The sequence below is a fragment of the Dromaius novaehollandiae genome, chromosome 2 (assembly GCF_036370855.1).
Source record: "Dromaius novaehollandiae isolate bDroNov1 chromosome 2, bDroNov1.hap1, whole genome shotgun sequence".
Classification (NCBI taxonomy): domain Eukaryota; kingdom Metazoa; phylum Chordata; class Aves; order Casuariiformes; family Dromaiidae; genus Dromaius; species Dromaius novaehollandiae.
The window spans coordinates 166,689,889-166,713,279 of record NC_088099.1 but is presented as its reverse complement, the minus strand read 5'-3'; the positions used below and the strand labels follow the sequence as shown (position 1 = coordinate 166,713,279).

The 23,391-nt window shown below is 42.6% G+C and overlaps 1 protein-coding gene across 11 annotated transcripts in view; it reads left to right on the top strand.

Moving 5' to 3' along the window:
- TSNARE1 (t-SNARE domain containing 1) overlaps positions 1 to 23,391 on the top strand; it is a 474,003-nt gene that overhangs the window by 156,932 nt on the left and 293,680 nt on the right. For all 11 annotated transcript variants that reach the window (XM_064507932.1, XM_064507929.1, XM_064507934.1 and 8 more), the window contains 2 exons: positions 13,052 to 13,129; positions 21,227 to 21,296. In XM_064507932.1, the coding sequence (XP_064364002.1) occupies positions 13,052 to 13,129; positions 21,227 to 21,296 (148 nt within the window). The remainder of the gene's footprint in view (positions 1 to 13,051; positions 13,130 to 21,226; positions 21,297 to 23,391) is intronic.

Here is a 23,391-nt window from a genome sequence, read left to right as displayed (position 1 = left end):
TAGTCATTTAAAAATGACTGCTGCAGCCCTGAAACTAATTTTTGTGGTTCCCTAAGATTTTCAAAGAGGCTAAAGGATTAGCTCTGGTGGAGGTTGTCGTCTCCAGAAATTTTGCCCTGGTTTCTAGGAACCAAAACATTTCAAAATGTACTTTGTTTTTCCCTACTTGGCTATATCTTGTGCATGCACTTCTGTGTGCAGAAGCAGCAATTCTGATACTCAGTGGGACTATGTAAATAACTGTTTTTTATTTACTTTTTAATTTTTCCCCCTATGGTTGATACATATGTTTTGAAGTTGTCCCAAAAACGAAAAAAAGGGGGAGTTGCACTGATCGTAATATTTTGGGTAACTTAAACCATTTTATCTAGCTTTCCTGTTCTTTTGGGGGGAGGCGTTAAATTTGGACAAATTTTTAGATCACAGAATATTTTGAAGCAAAAAACCCAAAACATTTCACTTTGAAAACTTGAAATGGAAAGCTTCAACTATTGTAAAGGGAGCGGGAAAAAATTACAGCCAAAACAGTCTTACTGAGTTTGGCATTTGTATCTGTTGACCTAGAACAGAATGCTTTAGCTAATAAACCAGTTGTCTAAAAAATTTCATCCAGCCTTTTCTTCATCAGTTTCCTGTCACTTCCACTTTCTCATACTCATCACTATCTCAGTGCTGCGGATTTTTTTTTTTTAGGCAAATACTTCAATTCATGTTTCAGTTTTATTTTGGAAGAAAGGGAGAAAGTCTGTCTTCAAGTACATAATGGAGTCTTTTCGATAAAGATGAAGATCAAAATCTGGTCTTACAGATATTTAATGAGTCATGCTGAGAATGATAAAGTGAGCAAAGTTCTGCTGAATTAAACAGCAAAAAGACCAGTTTGTGTCTTGTAATCGAATGGATACTCTTGTTTTTAAGAAGATGCAAAGGAGAAGAAAATAATCTTTAATAAACTCAGTACTCATGTAGTCCTTTTTTTTTTCTTTTTTCTTTTTTTTTGTGAGAGTAAAGGTGTAAAGTTCATTGTCCAAATCACATTGCATGTTGAGTAACTCAGTTTCTTCCATAGCTTCACATCAACTTCTAAGGAACTTCTCTCCACACGTTTTTTTTGGTGGAGAGAGGTTGTTTTTGCATGGTTTAGAGGCTGCCTCATAGATTAGCAGATCTGTAAGATGACACCTGAGATTGCCTTTGAAATAGCAAAGCATTTTCTTTTTTTCCTACTAAACAACTAGTAGTAAGGTGATGCTCCCCTCAATCTGCTGCTGTCTCTGTACCGGAGGCAGGACTGTTGTTGAGTGTGTGTGTGCATGTGTATCGGGAAAAAACAGCGTAACTCTGTAATGTTTGCTCATATTGACCATCTAGCTGACCTATACTTAATCGCTGGTATTGAACAATATTCCAGGGTGAAAAGACCACTGCTTGTTAATAACTTTCTCAGGGTAAGAGAACTCAAAGTCTGGTCGATATGAATCCCAGTGACAGACAGCTGTGCCTCCATCTTTTGTAATAGTCTTTCTTCTCCAGCAAATATTCACTCCCAGCAGTACAAATGTAAGGAGAAATTGGACATTTTATGGCCGTTGCTTCAACTTCTGTTGACCGCACGCAGGTCCCGTAAGCTGAGGAGGACCAGCTCTGCACACAGCTTCCATGAGAAACGTCCTGAGAGACTTCCCAAAGTGGTGACAGTGACAATGCTATTTCCTCTTCCTCCCTGAATGATGAAATGTCTCTGTGGGTTTTATGACTTCTTCCAGAAGAGCTGGTCCCATGGACCAAGTAGTTTCTATTATGGTTATTCTCAGGCAAACAAGTTAATTTCCCTTCCTCCATTCAGTGAATGTTGGCATATTCTATGCAGAAGTACTTAGTATGGCTTTCTTACTTAAAAGCATTGATAAAGACTACCAAGAAATGGCAAAGTTTTGCAGTTTTTCATTCCTCTTTAGGACTTCTAAAAAGTTACCTTGCTTTTTTTTTGCTGGTGAATTGAAGTTCTCCAAAAGAGGAGGGTGCATCACTTGGTACTTTTGTTGCAAACTTGTTTTTTATGGAAATCTGTTCCACTCCTTGCAATGCTGTCCATCTGCAAAACACTCATATTTCCTGTAGATAAAGGCCAGCTGTGATATTTTTTGATTGCTGTTTCACGTTGCATCCATTTTGTCTCTGTTCTGGTAACTGCTGTATCGTGTCATCCCAGAGCTCACCTCATCTCCCTGGGGTCTATAAAACCTCTTCACGCAGCTTTCTGTGAAGCTGTAGGGGCTTACCAGGAATGCTGTGTTCCCACATTGCAGATGATGCTTAGCTGAGGCTCTGAGCAATTCATCTTCTACATCCTTGAGCCTGAGATAGTCTGAAGTGTTGGAGTACCTCAGCTTTCCAATCCTGTCCCATAAAAAAGGTGATAAAGAAGAAGGAGGTGGGAAACAAGCGTTTTCTGCAGTAGAGCTTCTTCAACCCGCAACAAGCGGTCCGTGGTCGACCCTGAAATGAGCTTGCTCCCCAGGCAGGGTCCGGCATTGCATGCTGCAGCATTATCTTTTCCTGCAGAGCTCTCCCACGCTTGCTTGTCCTCCTCCAACCAATTTTAAGGGCGCTGACAGCATTTTGGCAGGTGGTGGTGGTGCAGCTGCAGGCTCTTGCTTTCTCCAAGCCTTCTCTGCAGCCTTGCATCTGCTGGAGAGCCAGGAAGAGAGTTTTATTTCGTTGGGTGCCAGCGTCCGGAGCTGCAGGAGAGCTCTCCTTTCTCCCACACCGTTGTTCATCTCGAGCTGACTGTCACCACTACCCGGGTGTACTTGCTTGTCACAGGCGTCATCTTTCCTGTTGGAGCACTGACTCATCCCAAGGCTGGAAACCCTCCAGTGTGGTGGTAGTAAGGGTAATCTCATGAATTATGCATAATATCTGCTGGGATCACATATTCTCATTCATTTTTATTTCTAACCTTTTATCCAACACTTCTTTCACTTCTTTCTTTTCTTTTTTTTTTTTGGTAATCAAATTCTCATTTTTCGATTTTGTTTAAAGCATCCCCAATGGATGGACGGACAGGAAAAAAAAAACCCAGTTGGCTGTTTCTCATTGGAAACCATCTTGTGTGGTGAGGTAATGTTTTTAATGGTTTCTCTCTTTCATCGCCTTGGCTGATTCTTCTGATATCACTTCGTTTCATCACATGGACTTAATCAGAAAACCACACACACACACACACATAGCATCTTCATTTTATCGTTAATAACCAAGATCTTTTTAAAGGGTATTTTCTAAGGCAATTAGTGCTGAGTGCAGTAAGAAGAGCAAAAGAGGGACTGATTAAGAGCTAATTTAAAAATAAAAACACTAGTAATAAATCACCAAATAATGACATTTTACAAATATTTGGATCCTTCATTTTTTTCGTGGCTCTTTGCATGTTAAGTTTCCTACAGTTTGGGCAATGAGTGTAAGATCAATCCTTTTCACTCTTTTTCAGTCCATTCCTTTGCATTTTCACATACCGTTTGTGCTCGTGTCTGTGTTTGCATTAGCACGGTGCTGCAGACTATCCTGGGAATATAGCAGTGCAAACAAAAACCTGCTTTCACTAAGGTTTTATTTATATACTCAAACCACATCATCGCTGGAAAAAAAAAAAGTCTCTCAAACATTTTAAATTGTCTTTTTTTACACTACTTGAGTGTCCTTTTAAAAATGCAGGCAGGCACCGCCTTAATGCGTACTTCCGCTACATCTTTGGAGCATGAAGAAGGGAACATGATTAGACTCTCCATGTTGGAAAGCAGGAAGCACTGGGATTTGATAGGGAGATTTTGCAAATGAATTGGTATTTTCCAGTACGCTGATTTATTTCAAACAAAAGTGGATTGTCTTTTTAACTCTCTCCTAATCCACTGCTAGCAAAAATGATTCAGATCACTTTTTGGTTTTTTAAAAGCTCCTTAACTGCATCTTGGTAATACATCACAATTATGCTAAACCTTTAACGTTTGCCTCCTCATTGATTAAAAATGGAGGAAAATTCTTAATTATAAAACTGTCCATCCAAAACCAAATTTCTGCACTCTGCCAGAATTAGCAGCCTCTTAATCCGTTCCACAGTTCCGCTCTGTACTTATTTTTCATACATATTTTCTTAAAATTTGAAGTCTATTTTACATTTGGAGAGGGTATCCAGGAAGCCATCATGGAAAATCAACAGTCTCTTTAATGCTTCTGTCTGGACGAGAGCACCTCTACAAACAGAGATCTCTGTGGGGAGACTTTCTATTGTTCTGCTTATTATTTTATTAATTTTATTGAGATGCGAGGAGGGAAAAACAGGGCTGAGAATCCCACTGAGTCATTTCTCATGGGCTGCCAAGCTGGCATGACCTTCAAATCGCTCTTAGCCATCGTCTTCCTACCATGAACTGATAGGCTTTTTATTCTAGTAACGGTCTCATGAGTCTTTGACATTTCCTTCTACTAAATCAACAAGAGTTTCTGTTTCCTTGTTGTAGGAATTAGAAGGCAGCAGGGGTTTTTTGTTGTGTTTTTTTTAGTATTGTTGCCTGTAAAGGAGTGTAGGAGGAGAATAGACTTTCCAGTAGCAATATTGTTTAATCCAGATGTAGAGGCTCTCTGCTTTTGTACTGCAAGCCATAGTATGCATTCTAGCATCTTTAACAGGCTTTAGAAGAAAAAATTGGAAATCACAGACCATAATGTGCTACCGGAAGAAATCTGATGTATTTCTACTGCCCTTGCAAAAGCAGGGAATTTGTTAGGTGAAAACATAATAAATCTTGCTGGTCAGTTAGGCTATTTTTTTGTTGGGTTTTGGGTTTCTTTGCTTTCCCTATGAACTGGGAGCAGCCTCTGCCCAGCGTTTCAGCTTCTCCTCACCCTTTTCCTTTTGCTTTATCATATATCCCATCTTCTGTGCACAGCATCTCTCAAGGCATGTCATCATCTCAAGGCTTCTAGTCATGGCATCACCTTCCAGTCTCAAAGCAAAGCATCTGAGTCAGATCGATGTTGGGCTGCTAAGGCTCGAGTCTGTGTGCATGGAATAACCTGGCCTTTACCATGGAGGAGGACTCTTGACTTGGCCAAGATTCAGTGCCCTGGTGGGGTCAGGAGTATGTTTCTCAGGGTTTGCTGTACAGATAATATTTCCTTCTCTTGATGATCTGCTTTGATTCTCTCTTGGCTGCCCTAATACTTCATTTTCAAAGCATTTTGCCTCCAAGGTTGTTTACATGCTGGTTTCTGGTAGGTAACCACCATGCGAAGACTCATATTTCTTAACTTCCAGTACTTGTTGCCTGCTTCCTTGTCGGGTAATATAGACCTGGGCATGAGCCATATGGCCTCACTTCCCTTGTGCGAGCAGGAGAACATGGACCACAGTCCTCCACCTGTGTGGGTGGATTTCGGGGGTCATTTTTGTTGACAACTGCAATGAGGATGGTGCAAATGTACCCTCTGGGACATGGGGGTAAAGCTGTAGATCTCCTCAACCAGGATCCTTAAATGTGAGTGAATACACTGGCACTGCCTGCAACCATGCGCTCCTAAACACAAAGGGCGAGCGGTAGGGGTGAAAGGACAAGAAGAATTAGCCATGCACCCAGGACAGGTTGCTGCTTCCTTCTTCAGCGGCCATTTATTAGCATATGTGCTAAAGCAGGAAACAAAAGAGACTAAAAACAACTTAATTAGAAATAATGCAAAGCAAATCTAATTCAATCTTGACTGCACTCAAAAAGATACGACTGTTTGTTTGTAGTCTTGAGCTGCTTCTTTTGGATTTGCATTTCTGTGGCTGAGGAGTTTGGTGCTGTTTGGACTAGCCAGGGACAGTCTCCCGGCGGAGGACGGGAACATGGAGAAGCACTCCAGGGTATAACGCTCCATCCAAGTGGCTTAGGGAAAAACCTTCTCTCTTGACTGATTCAACACGGGAGTGCATAGATTTTTCCATCTGTGCATCCCGTTTACTCAGCTAGGCAGTGGCACTAATACTGTCTTAATTCTGTGTCTTCTTTAGTTTCTGAGGTCAGCTTTCACTGCAAGTTGATGGTTACCCTTTAGCTTCTCTTGATTTGTATAAGGGACCCTTCTCCATTCCCTTGTGTTGGGCAGTCTCTTGTGTCATCATAGCACAGTACAAAGTCTGAGAAAAAGCTTCTTTTTTGGACACCTGACAAGTTGCTGAGTTTAGATCTCAGTGCCTTAGACTGTTTAACCTTTATGTGAAGTTTTGTTTGAATAGCTCTTTCTCTGGCCTCTTAGCACTCTTCCTAGGTGTAGGCTCTCTATTTTGTTACTCCTTTCAGAGAACTGTATTGTATGTGTATTTATAGCTTATTTTTCCTAGGATCTTCTAAGAAAGCACTTGCTGTGCTTCAGTTAATTCTACCAGGAATACTTGTGCGGGGGACACCGAGTTTTGCAGTTTACTTCTATGGGGATATGTGGTAACTAAAGCCCAAGTCTCATAGGCTTTTGAAAGGTTAAAAAGTATTGAAACCCTTTATTTCATAGGAAAAAAGAATGCATCCCTAGGTGTGACTGACAAATTTGAAATGATTTTCACTGCCTGCTTTACCTCCTTGGCTTTTTGCACTCGCAGAACTAAGGCTCCGTGCACAAGTTAGCTCGAATGTATTTGAGTTCTTGAATAGGGCCCACGCTGCCCACTTGCTATATTCAAATGGTGGGTGGAAGAGGACTGATGTAAACACAAGCTTCATCGAATTTGTTAAATCTGTAATCTTGGTGCCCCTTCTGTTATGGCTGTGCAGAGGAGACTCAGGTCTTTTGTACGAAACACTGCACAAACCCAGAGCAAAGAGCTTCAGAGCATTTACACGTGGAACAGCATCATGTTCGCTAATGCTGATGAAAAGCACGTTGCCTGAGAAGTGTGATGGTTGCTTACATTTCTCTTTATCACTTATTTCGCTTTCTTCCTGAAGGAAAGGAGCATTGTCCAAATATGCTTTTGGTCAAGCCTTTCTATGCTAGTACTTGTTGAACCTTTTTTTGGCCAGTTTCAACGCAGGAGCAGAGATCCTAAAGATAAATGATGTTCCTGCAGTTTATGTGAAAGCAGAAGCATGGCTGAAGACCAAAATACTGTCCCTGCTACTGGAGAGGCTGGGAGGTGAAGCACAGTATCAGACACCAAAGCATCCATTGGCAATGTGCCCTGGGAAACTGGCTTTAGAAGTACTGTTGGGCAGAAGACCTACCTGAGCAGGTGTATGTGTTTGTGCCTGTGCATCCACCATTTCTTGCTCATGTATTCATGTGTTTTCTGTAAAATTTGCTTTCTCTGTCCTCCCCATGATCAGTCACTTCTTTGGCTTTATTCTTTGTTTGCTTTTTTCCCCCTTTGCCTCCTTTGTCTTCTTCCATATCTTCGTTTTCGCTTGTACTGTCTTGGAGAGGCTAAAAATAAAGAAATGAATTTAGCATTTTGCACCAGAGTGAGTCTCTCACTCTTGGACCAACAGCCAGGAATCAATCTTTTCCTCTTTCATGAGTTTGAGCTCCTAGTGCTGGAGGCACTCTGTGGACCATGGTCTACAAGAGGGAGTTAATCTCTTGACTAGCTAGTATTGATACCATGAAGAATCTTCAGCAGGTCTTTGAAGAGCTTTGCAATGGGCTAGTCATGGACAGGTCATTTCCCCCGAGGATGTTGCTCCTTTATTGAGATGTCGGTGGGTAGAGAGTCTCCAGGCAGAAACCAGGCACATGATCTAGCCCGTGTTCCTGCCATGCCTTGGAAAGTGCCAGTCTTCTAGGATGCACTTTGGGTTGGATCCTGATTTTTGAAGAGTGGTTTGTTGTCCTCACAGACCTCATTTCCATCCTGATCATATTTACCTCCAGCTGCTCATTCTTAGACCTGTGTGGATCTCACATAGACACTTAGAAAAATTTGGCCTTTTCTTTTAGTTCCTCAATATGGTTTCCAGAGCCTAAAGTTAAAAGATCCAGATGCAGGAAATCGGTGACTGTCTTTTACAGGGCACAGAGACAGGCAGGATAGTAGCTCACAGTGGTACATTGGGGCTAAATGCATTAAAATTTTGAGGTGTCAAGTTGCTTTATTAGAGCCATGCAAGTGTTGTAAGTGGAAAGATTGAACGCTTCTCTCTTTTTTTTCTCTCTCTCTCTTTTCCCTTTTATTGGAGTTACAGTTATCATTGCCTTTTTTTGCGCAGCCTTTGAGATATCTAGGGTTTGCTACCAAATTGAGTTCATGGAGGCAATTGAGTACACCTGGCTGCAGAAAAGCCATTAGGAGCTTCAAATTAGTGTGAGTAATTAATATGCAAGAAAGTTTAACGTGGGGAACAAGGGCAGTTTTCATCAATGGTAAGCGCAAGGATATTTCTTTAGATACTTTTGCCATACGTGTTGCCTTAGACCTGTAGCTATTCCCTTGAGATGTTAATGATATCCAGATTGGTAGAGGCAAGACCCTGTAAGCCTGCTCAGGCATCATATTTGACTTGTCTTAAAAAGGAACCGAAGGACCTTTCCGCTTGCCAACTTGCACAGGTTTCTGTTTCTCCTTCAACAACTGCTGTCCATAGTAGTCGGAGCGAACGTCTGATTTATATAGCACCGTCCAGCCCAAAGGATCTCTGTGTGCATCAGCGGCTGCACACGTGGACCAGGCTCAGTAAACTTTTAACACCTGCGTTTCCAGGATAGCAGCAAAGTGGATTATGAGGCAGTGGACCTGTCTCAAGCTGGGCAGTTCCTTCAGACCACGTTTCCAGCTGAGATTTCTCATTGCACCGCGTTGGAGTGGATGTGAACACACTTTGGTTGTGTCCATGCCGCGCTTGGGAGCTCGCCCTTTGGGTTCGCCTAATCCACCTGTGTGGCTTTTCAGGCAAATGACAGCTAGCAAACAGTAGCAAAATATCCCAAATGCCAGTGTTATCTGCCACTGCTTAGTACTTGCAATGAAAATATCCATTCATGGCCATTCTCCAGGTGGGGAGTGGGTACAGTTGATAGCTGATGAAGTTGGGTTGTCCTGTCCCTTGCCAAGGGGATTCTGCTGGGAAGGGAATGGGGAAAATAATTGGAAACCGTAAAAGTGTTTTTGGCAATGTCCAATTAAGGGAGCAGAGGAGAATTGATTTGCACGTGCGGTTCGGTAATGTTGCTGCTACAAACTCTTCGCTGCCTTCGGGCTCCACAATGTAATTAAAATTCACCTCCTCCCCGTTGTGGCACTGAACTCGAGCAGTGGTGGGGCGTGCAAAATATTTACTGCATATTGGCAGCCTCATGTTCCTTCTTGGGGAAACATAATATTTTAGCACTCGCTTTATGAAGTCGAAGACATTTCATTTTTTATTAGACACAACTGGGTTTCACGTTTGCTTTTTCTCTTTCACAGTCTGGGTATGTCTGAGGAGCAGACTCTTCACTTAGCTTGGCAGTACAGATGCTTTGTGCTTTGCTTTCGGCTGCTGTTTTTAAATTGTCCTGCTTGTCTGCTTAAACTGCTGAATCCTCCATGAGTAGTTAAAACATCTCCGCTTGAGGTAGGGAAGCTCTAAATTGGAGCGGTGGTTTAAAACAACATCCATGTTTCTATTTTCTTTTTTTTTTCTTTTTTTTTTTTAATTGAAAGCGAAAGAAAAGCAGAACTGTCAGCGTGCTGTAGCATGAGATAGAAGTCAGAGGGGGAAATTGTAAACCAGATCCCATGCAGTTTTATCATATGAGCATCACATTTTCTAGGTAATTGTTTGGAAATGCTGGCCAAAGGTTGCATCCACCTGCGTTTTTTCATTGAATTTGCACTTGTTTGAGTCATGGGGGTGACATGGCTTTCTCTGGTAGAGATTTATGGATTGAGACTGTAAGCCTTCAAGGGGGAGGTCATCATCTCACAGGCCTCTTGTCTCTCGCTAAAATAAGTATCACCACGCTGAGGCTTAAAAAGTTAAGTGCTTCCATGTCTTTAGAGTATGATGCTCACCCATTGCCCTGTCCTGTTTTGCCCTGTTTCCTCTAGAAAACTGTGGGAAAGGGTGGCAAATTGAGCTGCCTGTGGCCACCCAGAAGAGGTTGGATAAATCCAGCCCTCCCAAATTAGCATCTGAGTTGCTGGGTAGTTTTTACCTTATGGTCCTACTCTGGAGACCGAATATGGCACATCATTTCTTTCTCCTGGCATTGTGTGGATGCCACAATATGCTGTTCCTGCAATGAAATCAGCTTTTCTCCTGGCTTTTGCAATATTTGGGATCCTTTATGTCTGCTTTCAGGGTTATTTGGTATTTTAGATGACTCCTTAGAGGTTCCCACTGGATGCTGTAACTCTGCAGGAGTGTCGCCACATGGGAGCCTGTTGAGCTCTGTAGTTCATGTTATTTGGGGATTTTATTAAAATAGTGTCTCTCACTGGCTGCTTATAATCGAGGGTTCGCCAGAGTTTCCAACCCTGAGTGGTTTGATTGCATCACGGCTCAGCTGAGTCTTGATTCATCAAGGTACATGAGTGTGTCTGGACACAAGATCACCGGGCCAGGCCAAAGGTCCATCAAGACCAATTCAGTATTTCTAATACTGATGGATATTTAAAGAAAGGAAAGGAAAAAGAACAAAAAACAATAAAACCCACTGATTTAATGAAAGTTAGATCATGTTAGTCTCAAGTGAAATTCCTGGGAGATGTTTAAGCACAGGCTGTTTTCTTGTGTTATGTAGTCCCCTATAGAGAGTGAAAAAAAGGAGTGTCTGGGACAGCTGATTTGGGAGGAACTGTGGGAAGAGAAGACAGGGAGAATCTCCAACAAAGAAACCCTGGATACTTTGATTAAGCACCATTTAATGCTTTGGCTTTGTGTGAATCAGACTGATCCAGGACCGTATTTACACCTGGGGTGGAGCTGGATTGTCTCAGGCAAATGTTCCTGCGAGTGAGGCCATCTCTGCTGAGCAACGCTCTCCCGGGAGAAGCCATGGAATATCCACCGGTGACGCCGTTGGGACGTGGGGCTCGTCCTAAAGCTCTGGAGGACGTGTCCTCACCACAAATCTGAGCAGTGCCTCGCAGAGGGGTTTCCTTTTTGCTCAATATTCTTGTTTTCCTCCTTGCTCCATCACTGCCTTCCCGCTGTTCCAAATGCACATTAGGAGCATGGTATTTAGCAGCTTAGGGCAATCTGATTAGGAGAGGCAGAATATGTTGCAGTTGCAGTCCGCTGACCTGAAAATATAAATCACAGCTTCTGTTAGAAATTTGATAATAGTTCAGCTCAGAGGAGTGGACTGCTAATAATAGTGGCTGTTTAAATGCACTGTAGTATGTCAGGTGGACAAGCCCTGTGGTTTGAATTTAGCCAAAGTTTTAATTAAACCAGCTTCTGGGAAACGTGCAAGAGCAGGCACGGAGTGGGGAGGCAACGTGGGGTTAAACCATGGCAAAATGCACTACAAAGTAGTTGCCATAAAGCTGTGAAGCTGATGCCAAAGACATGGGTGGCAATTATTATAGTTCTCTGATGACTATTGGCCATCAAAAACCCAACACTTGTTTAAAGCTTATTTAAGCAAAGTATCCTACACAAGTAGAGTAGCCCCACTGAACCTCCTGCCTCTCCTTCTGTAGGAACGATAAAGCTGTGGAGGAGCTTTGGATGGTCTAATGTTGGGAAATAATAATTAGAAAAAAAAGAAAATGCAAGCCCTCTGGCTCCCGTGAATGTTCTCCTTGTAGGGCAGATTTGGGTACCCTGGGCAGGCAGGTAGCTGGCTCACAGCTGACCACAGGGAACTCCTACAATCTCTCATTTTTACTGTGCCGATGGCCCCGACGTTGGTATTCGCCTGTCCCAGGCAAGTTGCATTATCAGACACTGTATAAGGCTGCATCAGGCTACCTACTTCGGCTAAATTTCTGGAGTGAAGAAGAGCCTACATCAATGAATTAATGGTTAATAAGCATTTTAATGAAAGAGAGCATGCAAGAGTGTTGTTTCAGCACTAGATGCAAGTTTCTGGATGCTAAGTTGCATCCGTTTGGGATGTCGTGCTCATGTTTTATGCACATCCATCTCCTTTGATGGCCTTTTGGACTGGGGGACATGCGACTCAAATGTCTGTGCTTAAATCTCAGCTGCTTCACTGAGGCTTCTCCTACATCCTCGGACAACTTGTTTTCTTTTTCTGAAAGAAGAAGCTGAGTAAGGGGGCATTTTTACTCATGTGCAGTCAGAATTCAGATCTTTGTGGGAAAACCTTTCTGTCAATCACCTCATGTTTATGTACTACCCTGAATGTGACGGGTCTGACTTCTAGCCTAGCCTCAACCTGTCTTTTTTTACATCCTTTCTTCAGCTGAGTGGGAAATGTTTCAAGAGAGTGAGCTGTCAGGTTGCGGTGGTGCACAGCACCTTTGGGAGAGGTTAGGGTTCCCCATCAGTTCCCTTCTTGCTGCAGCAATGCTGCAGGTGATAAGCTGTATGGGACCTTTCAAAAGCCATGTGAGACCTTCCAAAGCCATGTGGTACAACTGGAGGCCTTGTTCTTCTTAAAGACTGGCAGGGAAATCCTTTGGATTTGCATGTTTTAGTGCAGGGACCAGCATAAGTTTCCATTTCTCCTTGCTTCCCAGTCCCTGCTGAGATCTCTGTGGGGAGAGCAAGTGTTATTATTCCTACAGGAATTTCGCTTTCCAGGGAAAAATCCATATTCTTTGTGTGCCACGGGTGCTCCACACCCATGTTACTCACTGCTGTTTCCTGGTGTCTCCTAGGACTGTGATGAGATGATGTTTTGCAGGGAGGTGCAGGCTGGCTTTGCCCACTCTGAGCTGACTGTGACAGCCCATAGTTGTTATTGCAACAACCTGTGTATAAATATATAATATCTAATCTTTCTATGACTACTCTGTCATAAATGTTCTCTGCTGGGCTTCTCCCTTCAGAGGCTGTGAGAAGAGCTCCTTTCAAAGCAATAGGTGGTCTTAATTATTGACGTATCTTCTCCCTTTTTGTCTTTGCAGCCACCCAGATTGATCCTAGCGAACTACAGGAACTTTTTCAGGAGACTTCAGCCAACGTCTTCCGAATTAACTCCAATGGTGCGTATAATGAAGGGTTTCCTAGTCGGTTGTATGCTGTCCTTCTGATGACTCGTGTGCATGTACATGGTATATGGCAGGTCCTGTTGTCAAGGAGCAAATATTAATGCAGTTTTTTTTTTTTGCTGCAGCACATGTACAATACGCGCTTCTTTATAAGATGTAAAAATATTCCACCATATGTTGCATTAAACAGGCACAGATATATTCCAATCCTTGCTGAGACCACATCGCTTTCTATTTTTAGTTGTGTCATCTGTTACAATAGGGAGTTAGAAATCAGAAAGGTGGAACAAGCCAGACTCGTTTTCTAATGTGTTGCAGTGCTACCACATTCAGAGCCTGTCATATGAGCTTGCAAAACATCTATCTCCCTTATAAAAACACCAACACCAAATCTCTTGTATTGTTCTTCACTCCATAGACTGAATGGGGATGCTGTTCCTGCGCATGTCTCCTTGAACACTGGAGATGCAGAGAGCTTTCTCCCTTTGGAGATGTGCTCTGGGGTTCATCAGTGCTTTGTTGGATTGAGCTGGAGGGCTGTATTTTGCAGACAGGTATAGACTAGCATTGCTGAATGGTTGTTAATGCAATGATATCCCACTTCTAAAATACAGTATTGCCAAATGAGAATCTATATTACAGGGTGCTGATGTTACAGTGGACCTTGAAATTGCTTCTGAATGGCCTGGCCAGCTTCTTTCTATGGTCTATTCTGTGTCTGTGCACTTCGGGAAGGGATTGGGCAAGAAAGAGGGCTGGGGTCAGTGTGAAGGAAGGGTCTTAGTGTCTCCTTGCTTTTGTAATCGCTCCCCCCCAACACAGTGCAAAATCACCTCTTGGAGGAAGGGCCTTAGTCTCACAGCAAGATACCTTCAGTGGGAAGCTAAGGAGACAGAGGAGTCAAAGCTGTCTCCCTCCATTGCTCTCCAACACTTTGTGTGAATACCAGGGAAGTTTTAGGATCCACTGCTTCTGGAATGATGGCAGCCTGTTCCAAATTAGCACGGTCCAGTGGTAGCCTGGCATATTGACTCAGGTTCACCATCACGCTAATATGGTAGGTGACTTTGGTCACTGTCTGCACTCTGTATCAGCTGTCTGTTTGCATGTGAAAGCTTGGCTGGGAGAGCTTTAAGCTATCCTCTTGCCAGCTGTCTGATGATGAGAGTGAGTGCCAGGGAGTAAAAACCCTGTGTGTTCATCCAGTGCCAACAGCACTAGGCGTTAAAAATAATCTGGGCAAGAGGGATAATGCAATTGCTAGAAGGATGGGAGAAAGACTTCTAAAATGTAGTCCTCCGTTGTTTACAGAGATTTTTGCATGGTCACGTCTCCATCTGCCAGGCAAATACAAGCACCGGTTTTTCTATGACCACATCAGATCAGTAGGTTCAAGTTTACTTTTGACAATCATCAGCTTGAGTCAGAGCTTCAGGTCCTCCTGCAGCACAGATACACCTCGCTCAAGCATGTGAACCACATTACTGCTTTCCACTATTCCACAAGGTGAAGATGAGGGCTTGAAATGAGGCCCTGGGTAGGCTTCATGAAGATATTCAAGTGCCCAACTTACTGTAGAATCAGAAGGAAAATACTTCTTTGCATCTTCTTTTAAGCCTAGGGATGAAAGAACCACATGCAACAGGCAAGGACAGGGGCTGTCTGGTTAGAAAGCATTTTTGCAGGAAAAGACCGGGGGCAGTGGTCAGCAGCAAGGTGAACATGAATTAGAGAGATCTTTTCTGCATCTCGTGGGAGAGTGTAGAGAAGGTGGAGCCAGACTTCTCTGAGACATGAAGAGTGGAAGCACAAGAGGCAATAGGCATAAGTTGGTACATGGGAAACTCCAATTCTATATGAGGAAAAGAATTGACCATGAGGGTGGTCAGACTTTGCAGCAGGAACCCAGAGAGACTGTGAGATCTTCATCCTTCAGGACGTTCAGAACTGGACAAGGCCCTGAGCAACCTGCTCTCACTGGACCTACTTTGACCAAAAGGTTGGACTAGATACCTCCAGAAGTTCCCCCCAGCCTAAGTGAGTCTGTGATTCTTCATTAGTTTCTCAGAGTCTCAGTTACTGCACATACAAGATGATTCTGAATTGATCAAACGCAAAACAGGAAAGAGATGTTGCATGTTTATTTTTTGTTATTTTAAAGAGAGTAACTGATGCATTACAAAAATGATTGTTCAAAACACTCATTTATAGGCTTCTGGTGGTTTGGATACCACAAGTTTGGCAGCCTCCTTCACAGAAAAGAAGTCATAGAAAGTCATCTTTGCCAGTGATATTTGCCCTTTGAGATACCAGAGAGTAGTGATGGGTTGGACAGTGCTTGGAGCAGAAGATGGAGAAGCTCCTTGAAAAAATTCCAAAGCTGTGACCTGGACTGGTGGCTGCTGTGGACGGTTGAACTTCTCAGGTGTGATTGCCACTACTCAACTTTGCCTGCAGATGTGGGCATGACTTGTATTGTAACACACAAAAGTACCAGAATTAGCATCAATCTTGCTTGCTCTAGCCCTGATAGCGGTACCCTAACACGGGTACTGTAGGCTTCTGGTGTTGAATACGAACCCACAGCAGAGTGAAGTTTTGCAACCTGCTTGCGAGTCTGTGTGTATTAGCACTTAGGCTAGGTAGGCTAAGATTGACTTGGTGAGCTTCAGTGCTGTAATCACAGCTCCTTGCTGTGGTGGAGTTTATCCCGAGAAACCCTTAAGATGAGCAGGGCATCGTTTTCGAAATGCCAAAATCCAATTTCTGTTTTTATTCTTCTTTGTAATTGCAAGAATCCAAATTCAGTTAGTTTTAGACCCATTTTGGTGGTCTTTGTTTCTCTTCTTGAGCAGGTAGTGTGTGTTTTCTGTGAGAGCTGCCTATACTGAGTTCTCTCTGAAGCAGGTAATGATGGTGCCTACACTTAAAGTACTTTGTAAAACTGGAGAGGGTACAGAGAAGAGCTATCACAACTGTTTGAAGTCTGCAAATTAGACTTTAAAATGCATGCCATACATACTTCTGTTTGAGACATCTAAGAGGACCTGATCATGGTCCGTAAGTACCTCTGTGGAAAGAAAAACATTAAATAGATAGCATAGGACTCATTAACCTAAAATGCTCACACATAACAAGATCAGGAGATAGGAGTCAAAGCTAGACAAATTCAGTCTTTCTGTATGAGGATAACTGGCCATTAGAAGTGCCTGCTGATGGGACGTGATGGATTTGCCGTTGCTTGGAACATTTAAATCAAGATTTGGATGTCTTTTTATAAGATGCACTTTAGTCCTTCTACCATCTGCGGTCTTGATGGAGGAGTGATGGGACAAAATTTTATGCTGGGAAATCAGATTGGGAAATCAGAATTGCTGTCTCTGGCCTTTAAAATCTATGAATCTATGAATTTATAATGCTTTTTAAAGTGCTTTTAGGTTGAAGAAATGCCCGTGAGATACTGTACTGTTGTTGCTCTGTTCACCGCCCATATTATTTTTTGTCTGCTAAAGTCAGTTTGATTCACTGAACTTGTGGGTGGCTTTTTATAGCAGTCTTCCCCCAAAATGGGTACAGCTTTGCCTGGGAAGGAGATGCTGAATGTAGTGCTAAGATTCTGCAAAGCTAGTACATATTAAGTAAGGGAGCTTGTAGGGTTATAAAATGGGAGAAAACGCCTGTGATCCCATCTGCCTTGTACAGCTGTGCCTTATGGTCTCTCCAGTAAACCCTGCAAGCTCCATTGCGGAGCATGCACCAAAAGTCAGTGCTATCACTGGTGGACCACCAACGTGGTGGCAGAGCAGGGAGTAGGGCTTCTGTGTTGCAGACACTCGTCGGATGATGCTGTGCTCCTCTTGCGCTGGGCATGGTGTGCTTCATGTCCTTCAACGTTGCAGCAGATTGAATCACAGCTCCCCTTTCCCTTCTCTTCTTGCCCCACCTCAGCCTCTTTGGGGATTTCCAGGTTCCTCATTGCTTTTGGAGTCCGAACCGTGGAGCTAAAATGCTCTGCTTGCCTTTGAGATCCTGAGGTGTCATGAGCTCACGTGCACCAGGCCTCTGTTGTTTGAACTCCCAAATTACCAGGTTGTGGGCAGTCTCAACTATATTCTTTTTCTATCCTTGGGGAAAAAGTATCTCTAACGAAAACAAGAAGTCAACTTTATACTGAGATTTTAAAGCGCTGTTGACTTTTATTGAGTAGTACTACAGAAGTAATAAACGTTGCACTCTTTGTCCCTCTTTGCTTTCCTTCCTCTTTTGGCAGAAGTCTGAGCCTTTGGGGTGATTTAAATTCTTCTTTAGTAGTTCAGGACTTGCTTTCCAAACAAGGGGGTCTTTGCAGTTTGGAGCTGACCTTGGCTGATCTTGACTATAAATGCCTCCTGCTCCATTTTTCTACTATGGGAATGAGGATCTTCCCCACGTGTTGAATAAAAACCTTAGTGACTGGTTATTTGTATGTGCTAGTGGATCACTCTCCAGCCAGGTCATGAGCTGAGGGCCTTTTTTTTTAACCCCATCACTTACAGAAGTACGAAGGGATAGAAAGGGGTATTTTCTGTCCTTTCCTTTCTTTCTGTCTAATTCTTTGAGGACTGTCCACGTTGAGCACAGGGAAGTTTGTCTGATAGGGCTTTGGCTTGTGGGACTTTGGAGAGTTTCCGTTTAGGTTTTTTTGTTCTTTTTTTTTGTCACAAGGAAAAAAGCACGAAAGCAAACCCAAGTACCACTGAATTTTTCTGATTGATGGCTTTTTTTTTTTAATCTAGTTTTATGAAGATGTTGCATTCTCTTTCAGAGTATGTTTTTTAGCTGCCTCTCAGTAAATGCCTTATGAATAAGTAAAACAAATAACACTCATAAAAAGAGTGGGTTTGGTGCATCATGCAGGGCTGATCAGTGGAGGATATACTGGAGTAGTCAGACCTGTTCTGGCCAGATGGAGAACCTGAGTGCTCGAATAGGTCTCTTCTCCCTCTAATTCCTTTTGTTTTCTCATTAATGACTCCACATGGCGGGTTGGTGCCATGTGCAGTCCCATTACCTTGATCTCAGGGGCTGAGCCAAGGATTTTTCATCATCCCGTAGGTGTGATAAAGTCACTGTTGCCATCTGAGGATGGTTTCTCATCCCCCATTGATTTTAAGGATTGCTGCACCATAGAAGATGACTGGTGCCAAACTCTCAAAGTTTATGAAATCAGTGTCGTTCCAATAGCGTATCTCTGCTGAACGTACCTCCTCCTGGAGCACTACCCTACCACCTTTTAAATATTATATGTACAAGGCTTTTTAAGTGACATGCCTGTGTTGTAACACTGGCCTCTCAGCATCTCTCCAGCACAGCTGGATGTGTTGCTACTGTGTGAGAGTTACTACTCAAACTGTCAGAACTGGTATACGATCTATCGAGAGGGATTTTCCATGCCCATCACAGAAACCGTGCTGAGCTCTTCTTGGCCGATTCCAAAGTATAAGAGAGTTCAGTCAGCCTAAGATAAGCCTAAGTCCAGAAGATCGGGGTTTGAGTTTCAGTCTGCCATTTCTCTTGTGAGACCCATGTCAAATGCCAACCTTGTGGCTGTCCCAGAATGCATATCTCTCAGCTTGTCCCATAGGAAACACTGACCTTTATATAAGATGTCAACATTGAGTTTGAATTACAGTATTAGGTACAATTTTAGGATAGGACTTAATCCTGAGTCATTGTCTCCCCAACTGACAAGCTCTTTGCTCTACTCTTGCATTCCTGCCACAGATCTTTCTGTGTGTGTTTACTGTCCAAAATATTAAATAAAGGTGAAAGCTCTTGGATTTGTCCTGTTGTGAAATGGTGCATGTTTGAAGTCTTGAAAACTTTTGTGCAATAGGAAAGCCACTTCCTACTCCATTCTACTCTGAAGCATGCAGTAGCAAAGGTTTCTCCTGTTATTGCAAAGACGTGCCCGCATAGCCAATCTCTTTCTTTCGTTAAGCTCTTGTGTTCACTTGTAGGGAGACCTTGGCAGAACAGCCTTCACTTTCAATCGTCTTGTTTTTGCAGCTCAGGTTAGGAAGGTGTCTGGATGCTATCGCTGCTTCCTTGAGTTGCAGACCTGAGAACTAATACATCCTTAGAAATTCAGTATCCACACGAGTGCTGTCACTACCTTGACTTGCTCTCCGTTCTCTGAGCAAGGGCCATGCTCTGCAGCACACTGAAGGGCTAATCGGTCCCAAAGTATTTTTAGAAGATACCTAGTTTGCCTTTGAAACGGGCAGAATATAGGTTGCATTGGAGATTGATTTGTTAGGCTTGCAGCACGGGAAGAGAGGGAATTATAATATCTGTGAAATCTCTGCAAGATCAGTGCTGTGCTTGTAGAGAAGCAAATGGCTATTAGTGAAAACTCTCAATTTATTCTTTAAAACACTGTGCATCTAGCAAAGGATAATAACTGTTAGCTCAATTGTAGATAGTTCCTTGAAACTTTGTCTTTGTGAGTTGCCAAACACCGTACTGAAATCTACTGTTGAGATCTAGCACCAGGCAGAAAATACATAGTGATTTTCAAGCTTGTTTTGAATATTCATGTTCTCCAGACACATAATTACGTTTTATGCCGTTGGTAGCTTTTGCTGTCAGCCCAGAGAAGCCCAAAAGAGAAGAGCAGATTCAATTTTGTCTGTCAGTGGAAAAATAGTTAAGTGACATCTTCAGAGTTACAGACTGATTTGAAGGCTGCAGAGTCATTAAAATAAAGGATTTCTTAAATTTCCAGTGAAATAATTAAGCCGTGTCACTAATCTGTTCTTTTTCTGTCCTTAAATATTGAAGCATGACTGGTAATGGGTTATGAGTTTTTATAACTGGAAGTGTCCTGAGAAAATCCCAAATGTAAATAATGAGACTGTCATTTATTTAGCATCTTTCATTGTGAAAGATCTTGAAGTGCTTTGCATACTTGATATGCTAAGTGCAAAAGTAGTAATCTTCTATTAATTTGAAGGTCAAGTTGAGACAGGGAACATTTAAGGGTGTAAAAAGGTTAGATTTTATGGTATAACTTATGATATGGTATACTTAAATAGTAGCCAGCATAAGGGCCGAATTACACTTTTGATTCAGAAGATCCCCACTGTTAGCTTTTTAAACTGTTGCATTGATTTTTCTTAAATCTTAAGTCATTGTGTATTGCAAAACAAAGCATGTTTCCAACTTCCAGCTACTCTAATGGATCAGAGTAGAGTGTTCCCCTCTCCTGATGCAAAAGCATAAGCACCTCTCTGGCGCAAACACTCCAGGTAATCACAGTAGAGCACACCATTGGCATATCTAAGCCAAAACCTAGGAAAATATCAAACCTTGAACAATAGAGCACAAAAATATGAGAATGGAAGATAGAGTTCAGCCTCAATTGTTATTCTGAGCAATTAATGGTTTGTTAATGCAATTTCTTGCCTCTTCAGTGAGGGCATGCTTCCAGCCAGAGGTTCTTCATGCACCAGTCCATGGTAACCCAAGGGATGGGTTTCCTGGTATTTCCCATTCCTGCTAGAGCTGCCCAGATCTCCTGGCCCAAAGCATGATTGCCTCCAGCCCCGGGAGTTTTGTGCCGTTGCTGTAACATTCAGATCTAGAAAGTTTGGTGCTGGCAGAGTCAGAAATCCAGACATTGGTAGTCTTAATCGCTGTGGACCATTGCAGGGATGTTTGAAGGCATCACTGCAAGAGGAGGAGGGAGTGGACGCTTCCTGGTGGGAAGCTTTGTGCATCTACACAAGGAGCTCCTTCTGCACAAGCGAGGGGCTGGAAGATGCTCGTTAGGAAATATAGCCACGAACTAAGAGGACTGTGTCCTTTGGGGAGTGGACCCGCGCATGACGTGGAATCACCATTTCTGCATCCAAGGGACCCAGTTTATCCATCTTGATGTAATGGGCATTGCCGGATGGCGTCCCATTTTGTCTCATGTTACTCGTCCAAACACTGCTTAATTGTGTTGTTTTGAAAGAAAGCGAATTAAAAAAAAAAGAACAAAAATCCAATATTTTTCTCTGAACAAGTGTACTACTTCTTTATCTTTTCTTTCTGTCTTGTTGACAGTGACCTCCCTGGAAAGAAGCCTTAGATCTCTGGGGACCTCAAATGATACTCAAGAGCTACAGGATGGACTGTGAGTCTGTTTTGAATTGCTACAGGTCTCTCTTTGTCCCAGTCTTTTCATTTCTTCCTCATCTATCCTCACTCTCTCTTCTCTCTTTCTTGCCACTGGACACCTTTTTATCAGGCTTACTTCATTTTCTTCCTTTTTGTCCGTGATTAATGATAGTAGGATATGTATTGATCATATAAAGTTTGGCCTGTGCTGGTTTCAGGTGGCAGAGAATGGTAGGTAGATAACAGAAAATGATGGCCCACAATGAAAGGGATTTTTGTGGAAGTGTATTTTTTTTTAATGTGAGGCCAGCCTTGGATGCTTGTGTAGCTTTTTCCTTTCTTTTTTTTCCCCTCTTTGCTAAAGACAGTGAATCTATGAAGGGAAAAGAGAGAAGGAGCAAAAAGATAAAAAGGCTATTTTATAGATCGAAAACAGTGTTTTGTGGTATTGAAGCCTGCATCGCAGCACCACAGGACAAAACACAGAGAAAATGAAAGTTTCACTCGCAATAGATACAGTTCATTAAACTCTCGTCTGGATATGTGTATACACAAACACGCACAGTTAGTTTTCATTGTATGCATGCTAATTAGAGAATTAAAATGGCTTTTTCCAAATGCAGTGCAATTTATTAAAGCTGCTTCTCTTAATGTAAAAAAATGCAAAAATCAGGTGCTTAGGACTTGGTTCTGATTTCGTGTACATCACTGCAGCTCCCACTGAGGTTAGGCTGTGAACAGAGGGCACAAATTGATTTCTATTTCTTTTTAACATAATTTAGTCTGCTGAGTAGGAAGTTCCATGTTTCCTAAGATTTTGTCTGTCCTGACCAAGATTTTCAAAATAGGTGTGCTTACTACAATGTGCCCATTGCATTGAGCAAAAAAAGTTGTTTTATACTTCGTAGACATGCCTGATGGAGTTGGTTGGCTTTTCTAGACGCAGTTTAGTGTCTCAGACTGGTTTGTGGTCTCCCTCCTTTCTCCCCAATCTATTGCGTTCATCTGTGCATCAGACCTGCTCCAATTCCCATATACACTGTTTGGCAAACTTCAAGATGAAGAATAACAATGATAATAATAGGCAGAAGATTTGGAACTAAATTTAGGAGGTTGGAGAGGATGTCAGAGTAAGAAGTCAGCCTGTGTAGATCGATGTAATCAGGAAAAATGTTTACATTCATGGAATTATTTGCAGCATAAAGCACCCTGGTAACTGCTGGAAATCCCTAACCCAGACAGGCCTTTTTATCACCCAGTGCAACTATTGTGCTTACACTCCTAAACTATTCTTTATTTTATTCAAGAATCAATTCCCTGACTCTTCAGAGCACTTGAAAAACATGGGTAGATAATTTTCTTCTTTCCTGAGCAGTTACGTAAATAGATGCATAATGCAGTAATTGCAATAATTATTTTTGATCTTGGAATTATCATTAATTGTCCAGATAGCTAAACATAGATTTTTTTTTTATTTTAATCATAATTCCCTGCCCCTGTCATCAGCCCCAGAAGTCCTCCAGCTCTGCCCTTCTGCCCTCCTGGTTCAGCTCCTCTTCCAGGGCTCTAGCAGCAGGACTTTCCTGGTTTTTCCCATTTCTCTAAGCTGAAGCGTTGCAGGGTGCCATGCGGAGGAAGACCAGCAGCTGCTAACACCGATGTGTCCTTTGCTTTGCCCCTCCAATTCCACAGCCAGATGTATGCAAGCCACCTTGAATCTCTGCATGCATCTCTGCCTGTCTCTCATGAGAGCTGCACCAGCCAAAAGCAGAACGCCCCAAATCATGAGAACCGGCAGTGCTGCCTACATCTGTTTATGTTCAGGAACAGGCAGGCTGTCAGCTCTTCAAGCGAGACCTCTGGGGCAGTGTTTTCTGCTTCTCCAGCTTGCAAATCATGGTTTAAACTCTTGCCCCTTTGCTACTTGACCCCTTTACTTCAAAGGTTGAGGCATTTTTCTCCTTGAACATCCTCCAACTTGGAAGATGGTCAGGGAGCAACGAGTGAACATTTGGTGGGTTTATAGCCTTGGCTATTAAAGACTGTGTTTGAGGATATCTAAATAGTAAAATTGACACACATTCTGGTTTCCTACTAAGTGACTATAACTC